The sequence below is a fragment of the Lipotes vexillifer genome, unplaced genomic scaffold (genome assembly GCF_000442215.2).
Source record: "Lipotes vexillifer unplaced genomic scaffold, Lipotes_vexillifer_v1.1 scaffold751, whole genome shotgun sequence".
In the NCBI taxonomy this organism is placed as follows: Eukaryota; Metazoa; Chordata; class Mammalia; order Artiodactyla; family Lipotidae; genus Lipotes; species Lipotes vexillifer.
Window position 1 is genome coordinate 257,682 of NW_006799727.1, and position 11,662 is coordinate 269,343.

At 48.8% G+C, this 11,662-nt stretch overlaps 1 protein-coding gene across 1 annotated transcript in view; it reads left to right on the top strand.

Moving 5' to 3' along the window:
• The window catches only part of CCDC88C (coiled-coil and HOOK domain protein 88C), a 129,191-nt gene that overhangs the window by 57,545 nt on the left and 59,984 nt on the right, over positions 1-11,662 (top strand). Inside the window, 2 exon segments of the mRNA XM_007471882.1 lie at positions 9,482-9,540; positions 10,333-10,416. Of these exon segments, the coding sequence (XP_007471944.1) occupies positions 9,482-9,540; positions 10,333-10,416 (143 nt within the window).

The following is an 11,662-nucleotide window of genomic DNA, read 5'->3' on the forward strand; positions in this document are numbered from 1 at the left end:
CTCTCTCTCCCTCTCCCTCTCTCTCTCTCTCTCTCTCTCTCTCTAACACTAAACGATCCCAAGACACCAAGCATGTATCCCCCTTCCTCTGACCTAAAAAAGGAAGACGTCATGACTAATACTATTAGAAGATTTTTCTGTATGTCTATCCTCCTGCACCCATCAGACAAAAAGATGTTCTCTTTTTTCCTACCCTGGATGGGATTCAAGGACGGTTTAGTGAATGTGAGAAAACACTTCACGTACTTTAAAAATCCATCCTCAATGTCTGCCCTCCTGGCCCCCAATCCCCATTCTCTTATTTCCTGTTTGTACCTCGAATGACCTCTGGATTTCCTCTCTGATTGTGCGTGATTTTATAATCATCTCCCTGGATACCTGTCCGCGGGGAAGCGTCTGTCCAGCGCCTCGTTACTGTAGATGCTGCTTCTTGGAGCCTGGCCTGGGGTCCTGCAGGACCCTGCTCTAACCCTCCCTCACGTCCATACAGTGGCATGTAGCAGAAAAGCCTTTCCCGGTGGCTGGGCCATGTGCGGACCCCCAGGACTGGATGTTGTAGGGTGTCCTTTGTCTTGTTTCCAGTTGTGGCCAAAACGTATCCTTCTCTCCTACCCCACACCTCTTCCTCAGGCAGTGCCCTGGCTTTAATTTCCAAACAGCTGAGCTCTTCTCTCCTCCTGCCCCGCTGCCCACCGGTTCCAGCCACCACCATCCTCCTGGCTAGCACCGGAGTGGCCTTCTGTCTGCCTGCCTCTCTACCTTTGCCCCCCCGTGCTGTCTGTGGCTGTCTGTTCTCAACACAGCAGCCGGTCCTCTTAGAAAGTTAGATTATGTCACTTTTCTCCCTGTGCTGTGCACTGGCTCTTCCCTCTGCCTGGAACGCTTTTCCCAGATACTCACAGGAACAGATCCTTCCAGTCTTTGCTTGAATATCACCTTCTTGGTGTAGCCCATCCTGATGACCTCCCTGTTTGCAGCTGTGTCCCTCCCTCCTCCTCAGGACTCCCAGTCCCTTTATCCTGCTCTGCCTTCCCTTTCTTCATAACACTTAATGCCCTCCAGTATACTCTCTCGTTTACTTATTTTTCCATGTCTGTTGTGCTGCTTATTTTCCCCCTCTAGGATGTAATCTGTCATGAGGGCAGGAATCTTGGGGGTTTTTGTTGTTGTTGCCAATGTCTTCTAAGTGTCTAGAGCAGTGCCTGGCACGTAGTAGGTGCTGAATAAATAGAGCATAAGTGCTGGAGACCCACTTTGTCGTTTCCCTCTCCTGTCCCCACTTCCCTCTTCCATCAAGCTAGTGATCCTTACAAATGTTAACCACATGCTCTCACAGGTACAGTGGTCAAATGTCAGTGGTCAGGGTCAAGTGAGAGTCGACCTCTGCCCAACACCATGTGTGTGGCTGCCCTAGGCCGGTAATGATGCACTGAAAACTGCCTGCACCCCCATCTTGCCAGCTGTGCATCCATTAAACATATTTACATGGCTTATCGAAGAGTGTATTCTACATGAGAACCAAGAGATCACAATGTCCGTGGCATCTGTAAAATGAGGGAAGGCGTGGGCTCTGGTTTCTCAGCAGCCAGGCCTGTCACTGTGCCACACACACGAAAAAGACTAGATTTGTCTGACAGGAAGCCAGGGCGTTAGCAAATTAATTTCTGCAATGAATCATAGAGCAATCATGCTGGAAGAGAGCACTGTTTTTTCTTCCAAGGTTTGTATCTAAGTGCAGTTGTGATTTTCAGACTTGTGAATTGCTGATCACTCCTATGCTGTTTAGAAAGGAAAGGGTGGAGCCATGTAGGTGCAGAAACCCAGCCCAGAGAGGGGAGGGAATTCATTCAGAGGCACACAGCATGGTGGTCCCATAGGTAAAAGATGTATTTATTACCATAAGTTATGCAGATGGTTATATATGTGGACAGTCAGCCACTGGTTCCAAGCCGGAGGACCAGCCACTGTCATTATTCTGCCTGGTGTCTCTTGAGTTCTAAATGATTCCTGGGTCCAAGGAGGGGCTGATCCCGTATTCGCAGCCTACAGGGTCCTGTCTGTGAATACAGCTGGAACCTTTGAGGCTAGCCTCCCATTAATTGCTGTTCAGTGATCTGGTCCTCGTCCTCAGTTTTTTCTCTCGTGATGGTTACAGAAGGGGCTTGCAGGGACAGAGAAAGCACCTTGAGGAGTCTGAGATTCTGTGCCCCCAGATTCTGTAAATGTCGTTCCTTCACAGCTCTTGCAGATCTCTGTTCTCCTGCTGCTCTGACCAAAGAAACCAGAAGACCAGTTTCTGACCCTCCCAAATAGAAGACGGGAACACGCTTGCATCGCTCCTCCTCACAGAGGAGCTCAGCCCAAGCTCCCCTCCAGCTTTCTCTGTCAGATGCCCGCCATGGGTGCAGTGGCCATGGAGACGAATAGGCTGTCTCTGTTCAAGGAGCCCCCAGTCTGCATTGGGGCAGGAGGGGAGGAAAGTGTCCATGACTAGCCTGTTCCAGGGCGAGAAGCGGTGCGAGCATGCTTCCCACAGAGTGCAAGGCGGGCAATCAGCTCTGCCTGGGCAGGTCAGGAAGGCTTCCTGGAGGAGGCGGTATGTGGCAGGGCCTCAAAGAACCCTCGACAGAGCAGCAGAGGGAGGTGTCCAGGTGTGACAAGTTCAGAGGAGTGGAAGTGTGCTGGCAGTCCCATGAGGAGCAGCAAGCTCAGGGCACAGGGAGGAAGTCTCTGTCACAGCTGAAGTTTAGGTTTCAAAGGCCAGAGGGAAACGGAACTCCTGAAACTCCTTGGAATTTAATATTTAACCCTCTAGGATTTACTTGCTCTCCTATCAAGGGCGTCCTTGAAGTGCTTCCCCGATCCCACGGAAACTTTCCCTCACTGCACCGCTCTGCCTTTTGATGACGAGCTGGAACCCCTGAGGGTCAGTGCACCCAGGGGCTGGCTCATCTCCAACCCCGGCGACCGGAGAGAGGGCTCCAAGTCTGGTTTATTACAAACAGTCTTCCTGCCACTGAGATTGTTCTTTTAGAAAGCGGGCGGGCTGCCTTCCCTCCCCTGCCACCTTCCTGCGGCTCTGCCCGCCCCAGTGCCCTGCTTGCCAAGTGACATGGTGGGTTGAGGGTCTGCCGTTAGGTGTTAATGAGCGATTCTTGAGTTCTTTTTCCCAGCCCTGAGCTATTTTTTCATTTCTCCTGAATTCTGATCTCGTTTATATATATGTATAAAACTTTTGTGTTTGCAGAAACCTTAGGTCCTTTAAATGAGGAGGGAAGAAGTAAGTAAAGAAAGAAAAGCTAATCTTGCCACAGGCATTCGATCCTCCTCGTGCTTCCTGTTTCCTCCTGGAGGGAGCACGTTCAGAAAAGCACCCACACGCGATTTCACGTGGCACGGCTTGCGGCCTGCTCCTTTGCTTCTGTGCTGCCTGCTGGATTGAGAAATGAATTCTCCGGTCCATGTAGAGCGCAGGGGGTTGCTGGGCCCTTGAGCTGAATGCCAGCCCTTGGCTCTTCTAGGAACGTGAAAAGCTTGGTTAGCAGCAAGCACAGCAATCGTTAGAGCACGGCCAGATGCCAGCCTTCGGAGCAGCCGCGGGACCTGCCTGGAAACCAGACTCTGTTTGGTCACCTCCTAGTGATGGGCTGTACACAGAGAGGGGGCTCCCCAGCTGCATGACCGTGCATGGCGTCCAGCGGGACTGCTCTCTGTGGCCGTGGCTGTCCGAGGAGGAGGGATGAGCTGTTATTTGTCAAAGGTCTCTGTGTTCACCGATAATATCGGGGCTTTGCATTTTCTGCCTGGTGCGTGGGAGGGACCCTTTCTCAGATTACCTCCTGCCTCTGCCACAGTCTCACCTCCAGCCAGTGCAGACTCTGGGTCGCAAGCTGCGTTCTTGTGGTTGCTGCTCCTTTTCTGATCTTTAGTCGTTTGGTGCTAGGGAATGAATTAGTTCTCAGCCTCTGCGGCCTAGGCAGGCTGCGCTAAGGAGTCATTTTTGACGATGGTGCTGTCAGAGGGGCTTCATGTGGCCGTCGAAGTTGCTCTCTGGGAGTGGCTGCCTTGTGGCATCTGGGCAGAGGTTCTCATTACCCACACAGGGTGGTGTGAGGGATCCCTGCGGGGGTGGGGCAGACTGTGGGGGGCGGTGAAGGAGAGACGGTGGGATAATGGGGCCCTGGGTCAGGGTACGCTCTGGAGCCACCCACGTCATTTCAAACGGACGTGTGACTTCGAGCCTGCAAAGTCCACATGTGATAAACGTTTGCTGAATGACTAATAAATGGAGGAGTGCCTGGTGGGGGTCACACATGTAACGTTCTAGGTGTAAGAAATCTAAGTGAGGGTCTCCTAGGAGTCGCTCTCCAGGCTGTGAGGTGGTATGTAGAGGTGCTTGCCTCCCATCCCATGACCTGCGACGGGTATTACGGAGGGTCCCTAAGTGCCCACCCGCAAGGAATGTACACGCTGTTCCTCATGGAACCCAAGGTAACCGTGTTAAAATAATAGCGGCTTTTCTCAGTGTGAGCAGAGCCCCCAGGAGGGGAACTGTGCCCGTGTGGGTGAGTCTTGAGATGTCATTATGCATTGAGGAGAAACAGGGTCACGTTCAGTGCAGTGCTATTTTCAAATCAATGAGACAGCCCCATAATCAATCATCCTTATGAAATGACTGGTTTTTAACTAAGAAACCAGGGAAAGCACAGTGAGTGGTTGACTCCGGCACATAAGTCAGAGGAGAGCAGAATGTAGAATTATTAAGAAAAAAAAAATACACACACACACACACACACACACACACACACACACGCATGCATGCACATATATCTCCATCCCAACAAGATTGGAAACTGAAAATGTTCTTTTCTCCCTGGGACATGATGCTAACAGTTACCATCAGTCACTCAATCAGCAGACACTGGCTAAAGACCTGCACTGTGGCACTGGGATCAGAAGCTAAACCAGAGAGAGCCCTGCTCTGGAAGGAAATGTAAAAAATAATGGCCGTTTCAGGGAGGGGGATGGTAGTGAGTTAGGAGAGAGCGGGTGGTGACCAAATCTCAGTTCTGTGGCTCAGCTTGTCTGAGCCTCCTCTTGTTTGTAACATGGAGCTAATACTGGCCTTTGGGGATTGCTTTGGGGATTAAGTCAAATGATAGCATGTTATATGAAAGTGCTGTAATGGTCTGTAGACGTGAAAGGCACTTGTGGAGGGCAGGATTAACTCCAGTGGGTCAGTCCTTCCAGGCTGAGAGGGTTAAACCCTCACCCTGGCTGGCGACTCACGGACCGAGGGCCTCTGGGGTTGTGGTCCTCCTGGAAAGGGGGGGCTGTTTGCCTTCCTTTGTCTAAATCCCCACCTTGACACCCCAGTGATTACTTATACACAAGATTGATTTTCTGTACCCAGAGAATGTATGAACGTTCAAATGACTGCATCTTAGAGAATCAAAGAGTAGAGCCAAAAGGACCCCACTGATTGTGTACCAGGCATGGAAGCTGGGTTTTGTTTCATGTGCCAGCTTTCATTGCGTGTCAGGCAGTGGCTACATCAGGCAGTGCTGTGTTCAGAAGGATTCTGAGGCCTCCTTCCAGGCTCGGTAAGAAAGTGTTATGATTGACTAGTTATGTCTGCCACAGACTCAAGATCAGAAAGTCAGGAAATTTTCCAATCCTGATCTGATTCAGTCTCCACATTTTAGAGGCTGGTGTACTTTAATTGCCCCACTATATTTCTATCCCCAGGTCCACCTTTATCACACGTGCGGTATCAGTTTCCCTTCTGTTTTGGAAGCTGATTGCTACAAACATCTGTAGCTTTATGTATAATTTAGGTCAGCCTATATGCATTCTATTTATGCTAAGAAAGGCTGGAGTGAGTTTCTCTGTGTCAGGACTCCAGGAAGCAGGTAGTAAAGTAAGTAAGATTTTTCTTAGACTCGACCATTAGCTCAGGCTGTCATGGGATTCCCCCTGGGGTTGTGGGTAGGTGCAAAGGGCGTCTGATGTGTTCGGGCCTCCCCCCATCCATTGGTTGCTTGTGACTCACTAGGTACAGAAATCCACGTTGCTTCCTACCCTGCCTCCCATTTCTCATGAAAACCCACTTTAATAAGCTTAAGCACAAAGCGTTTACAATTTGACAAGCACCATATTCTCTTGTGTCTAGGCCTTTGCTGTTCCCTGTGCCTGAAGAGCCCCCAAATCTCTCCTCATCCTGGGGTCTCAGCTCAGAAGTCATTTCCTTTAGGAAGCCTTGACTGATCCTTACTGTAAACTAGTCCTTCCTCCGGGTTCCTATAGAGGTTGCTGGTTTTCTTGGTCTGAGCTCAGGGGACTGTGTTGATTATGTTCTCAGAAAGTACCCGGCCCCTAGCAGGTGCTTGGGAGGGAGCTGTCTGTAGGGTTGTTTCTTCTTTGCCTGTGTAACCGTGTCACTGAGCCATCCTTGCCGGCAAGGACCGAGTAGAGAGTCTTATGATGTGTTTTCGAACTATTCAAAACCCACAATCTGGTAGATTTTAAAAATAGTAGAAATCCTGAGAGAAATTGGGCATCAGCTTTCCATGAGAAGTGAGGGAACTTCTGCTCCTCTCTCTCTCTCTCTCTCTCTCTCTCTCTCTCTCTCTCTCTCTCTCTCTCTCTCTCTCTCTCTCTGTCTCTCTCTCTGTCTCTCTGTCTCTCTTTTTTTAAGTTTCCTAGGAATTTGTGTAGGGGTAAAAACCACAGGATACATTTGTTATAGCAAATGTTTTTATTCGCTTAGCTTGGTGAGAATGAGCACAGTGCTGCTTCAGGTGAATGAAGGCAGAGGTGAATTTCCTAGTGCCCTGTTCACCACCAAAAAGCTTATTTTAAATAATTATTCCCTGAACATTTTTCTAAAATTAATTCTCTGCTTTTAAAATCCTTTTGCCCCTTCTGTTACAAAACCTAGCAAACTGGAATTCCATACTTTTCCAACAGTGCTCTGGATCAGATTTAGTTTATTCTTGCTGTCTGATGGGTGTAAATGAATGAAGGAAGGGATGAAGGAATGACTCACGCTTGTTATTGTGTCTAGCTACAGGATGCTGAGGGCGCAGAGCCCTTCATTCTTTCACTGAACAGCCTCAGACTGTAGTTTTAAGCCCTCGTGTACATGTGCAGGGTTTCTCGTCTCCTCCTGGCTGTCACATAACCGGCTTATGCCCTTGCTGCTCACAGTGGGCCTTTCTTGTGCTCCTTTCCGCTTTTAATTTGCCGTTTTCATCTGCTGTAGGCTGGGAGAGTGGATCATCAGAGTTGCTTAAGTTGTCCAAAGTATGATATAATTAGGTCCTCTGGGGCCTTTGCTGGGAAGAGTACGTAAAGATTCTTCGTGAACTCTGACCTTTCTGTTTGAGCTGATCCAAGGCCCTCAAAATGCTTTCTTCTTGCGTGTCAGCTCTGCTGGCTACAGCACCTGGTACACGGCCTATGATAGGTGAATCACTGCAGACGAGGAGCCTGGTGACAGCTGGGAGGGGTCTGTACTTGTTATATCCACCAAAGGGCTTATGAGGGTCCCTTGCCAGTCATCTGGGGACTGACTGTGAAGGGACAGAGGTGAGGACAGTCACGTGGGCTGGCATGAGCACTGTGGCCAGGGGAAGATTTTGGTGAGACTGATTGGAGTTTTTAATACTCTGGTGGGCATGTCCTTTTCTTTTTATCAGAACTAAAACCGTGACTGATCACCACCTCAGCCTTAATAGAGAAGTGAGTCATGTGGTGTTACACGTATTTATGTCTATGGATTAGAGCCTCCTGGGCCAAATAAAAGGCCTCAGGTGGGGAAGAAAAAAATCCATGAAAGTCTTTGAGAATTTTTCCGTTTCAAACATTGATCAAGTTCTATGCTTATTAGCAAAGAGAAGGTTTGATCATCATGGGTTGATCTGCAACACCAGACCCGATTGACTCTTAAGAGTGTGGAATCTGAATGCTCTACAGGGACCCTTTTGTCCAGCCCCACAGCCCGTCCCACCCACCTTCAGACTAGGCGGTGGGGAGGGCGGTGCCAAGCCCCCAGTTCTGAGACTCGACCATGATAATGTCATCTCAGGAAAAGCTGTTTTTAGCTATTTCTCAGGTGAGAGATACTAGGATGAACTCACATGTTACTCCATACACGCCTGACACCCAAGGACCCGAAGTGAACCACAGCACTGGTTCTTGGACGTGAGTTTGGTTTTCTTCATCCCAGGTGTCATGGATGATGCTTTGGACCATTTTAGCACAATGTGAGCGGGTGTTGGTAAGCCTTTCAGGAAAACAGTGCTTTTTCTAGCATGTCCCTTCTCCCCCAAAGAGAACAGGATATTATGAAAAGGGCAGAAAACCGTAGAGCTTCTCACCCGAAAGGCACCCTGCACGTCACCCAGGCCAGCTGCCTCCCTTTCACAGATGTGGACACTGAGACTGGGAAACAGAGTACGGCTTGTTCCCGTCACAGGCCTCCTGGTGACCAACTGAGGTCTGGAGCTCCTGTATCCTGACTCTGTTTATTTAAGTGACTGAAACTGATAAACAGATGAAGACGCATTTGGCCTCAAGCATAATGGAAAAGACACAGTGTAAAATGATGAAATACGATTTTTTGGCCTGATTGGCAAAGCTGAGAAGGAGTAGTAGAGCCGTGTTGGTCTGGGCATGGGGAAGTGGGACTTACGGTATATTGGTTGTGAGAGAGAAAAATGGCAGAGCCTTTCTGCAGGGCAGTTTGGAAGTAGGAAAAGCTTGAAAGATGAGTTTATCCTGTAGGAGGGAGTCAGGATATCGATAAAGAATTAGCTGTAAGATGTTCGTTGTAGCATCATTTAGATTAAAATATTGAAAAATTGGATCTCTGGAAAGGGAGTGGTTGAATTTGTTTGTGGCCTTTGTACAAAGTAAGTATGAGACCATCAAAAATGATGTGTGTGTCGTGTCTGGGACTTGCTTTGGGGGATGCTCCAGCCAGACATTGAGAAACAAAGGCGGCGGCGGTGGGGAGGAGGTGGAATAAATGTGCAAAATGCTGGTAACGTGAAGCGGGTGATGAGCATGGAGGTTCGCTTTACTGTCCTTCATCTGTTTGAGATTTTGCAGGATGGAAGGGCAAGTTTGTGTCCATTCTTATTTCAGAATCGATGTGAGTATTTTCCTGTGGGGACTGTTCTCATCCATTGTACTTTGCTTACCACACACACTAGAAAGATTTTATGATATATGTGAACGGAAAAGGGCCACAGATAGTTATGAACAGCATTCTCATTTGGTTTAAGAAAAAAACAAACCCATATGGAGAAAACAGATGGCGTGTGTACACCTTAAGTGCATATCACTGAGTAGAGAGGGTTTTTTTTTTTTTAGCTTATTTGATTTTCTTTTTCCCCCTGCAGCAGATCTGTATATATCACTAGTGAAATTTTACAAACAGTTGAGCTTAATTAACTATGTTGCTCTTTTGATTTAGGGAAGAGTATGGAGGAGATTAAGAAGGTGCTGCTGTTGGTGCTGGGCTGTGCTGTTCAGGTAGGGATTGGGCAGGGGGCAGAGAGGAGGGCTCTTAGGTTTGGGTTTGTGGGGATAAAACACCCTCTTCGGTGAGGTAGGAGTGAAGCTGCTTTCAGCCCAGTAGGATGGAAGGTCGCAGGGTTCCTGCGAGAGACGTGACACCGACTTAGGTGGCAACCATTTCTAGCACCTTGGGCAAGAGGCCAGGTGGGGATCCCTGGGGCCGGGTGCCATCAGCAAGTTGTCCCCAGTGTAGGAACATCTAGAGCAAGGATCAGCACGCAACCTGTGGGCCAAATTTGACCTGCCACCTATTTTTGTAAATAAAGTTTTAGGGGGACACAGCCATGCTGATTCCTTTACATATTACCTGTGGCTGCTTTCACACTACACCAGCAGAGCTGAGACCCATGGCCAGTCCAGTCTAAGATATTTTTTTTTTTTTTTTTTACCATCTGGCCCTTTACAGATGAAGTTTACCAAGTGCTGCCGTAAACCAGCTGTTCTTGATCTTTACTTGTTTAAGAATCCCCCTGGAAAGCTTGTCTGTGTCCCACCCCCGCCCTGGGGTTTTTAAAGACACGCCCCTCCACGGGCCACCGGCAGGTGATTGTGATATAGGTAGTCTGAGCCGCTTCTAGAGAAACCTCAGTGTGAGAGGCTGGCTGGTAGGAGGGCAGAGCACTCTTGATTATAGAAGAAAAAGCCAGGGGTGGGGTAGGTGTCTCCTTTGGAAACTATTTCTGGGGCTCTGGCAGCCCCAGGTTGCCCTTGTAAAACACTCTCATTAACACTTGTAACCCTCCACAGTGTGAGAGGAAAGAGGAATTTATCGAAAGAATCAAACAGCTGGACATTGAGACACAGGCCGGGATCGTGGCCCATATACAGGAGGTAGGTGGGGAGCTTTGTGGGGCTTAGCCGTGGACCATTGCTCCCATGGCACCCAGCAGGCAGGCCCTCTCCACCAGTGAAAAGTCTAAAGAGCGCATCACCCATTAATGATTTTGCTAATTTTAGGCTTCAGACACTACAGACAAATGGATTCGATCTGGAAAGGTGGCTGTTAGCAAAGCTAAAATAAAGTGGCGGCTAAAATGAAAAAAAAATTGTTTTAAGACTTCAGTCAAGTCTTCTTTTGCTTCTTCTTCTTGCCTAATATGGACTCAGACTATTTTTAAGAGCTGTCAAGTGGTTTAGGCTCAGAATTTGATTTACAGTCCCTGAAAATGTATTCTGGCAAATGTCACCCTGCTTCAAATGGTCGATCCTTAGAGAGAGAGATTCACTGCTTCTGTCAGTGACATGGCAGAGAAACAACTGCCACCCCTTGGGAAGTTAAAAACCAGCGAGTCCCAGAAGGGCTGTATCCGGAGACTCGGCCCCCTGGGTGGGGTCAGGAGGGCTCTGCACTAAGGGCAGCCCCTCCGCCGTTGACTTTGGCAGAGGTGGTATCAACTGAAGGGGTAGTTTCCCTGGAAACCAAGCACCCGCCGGAAAGTTAGTTCCCTGACCTCCACCCCACCCTCCTCCAAAAGAAGCCTTGTACGTTTTAATCATCTTAGGAGGTATGGTTCAGCCTTCCATCTAATTGGACAGATGAGATAAATGCATGAAAAAGACATGAGCAGGAGCACGTAGGAGCAGGTGTGTAACTGGCAGAGGCAGCTGAACACAGAGCTCCCCATGCCGGCTCTGGGGACAGCCTGCTGGGCTTCCGCAGCTGGCTAGGGCACTGTGGGTTGCAGACTCTGAGTCAGGATTTGAAGCAGGAGGCGGATGCAGCTTATGGCAGGTAGAGGGTCCAGCATAGCCCGTCAGGCTTGTAGGAAATATTCTCAACCATTCGTGTCAGCGACCTGTTAGCCTAAGAACCATTCTGCCGTTTACCTTTCCTCGTGTGTCCGTGTGTTTTGAAGATGTATCTGAGGACGAGGTCCTCGAGACTAGCTAGGTCTTTGCTACTCACTGTCTCCCCTTCCCTGTTCAGCCAGCAGGATATTTTTTTTTTAAAAAAAGCATACACCCAAAAAAGAAGCCCTGCCAGATTATCAAGTTCGGTGACTGGCTGTGGAAACAGGACTTCAGAATTAGTTGGGTGCTTCTTTTTTTTTTTTTTTTTTTTTTTTTTTCGGTACAC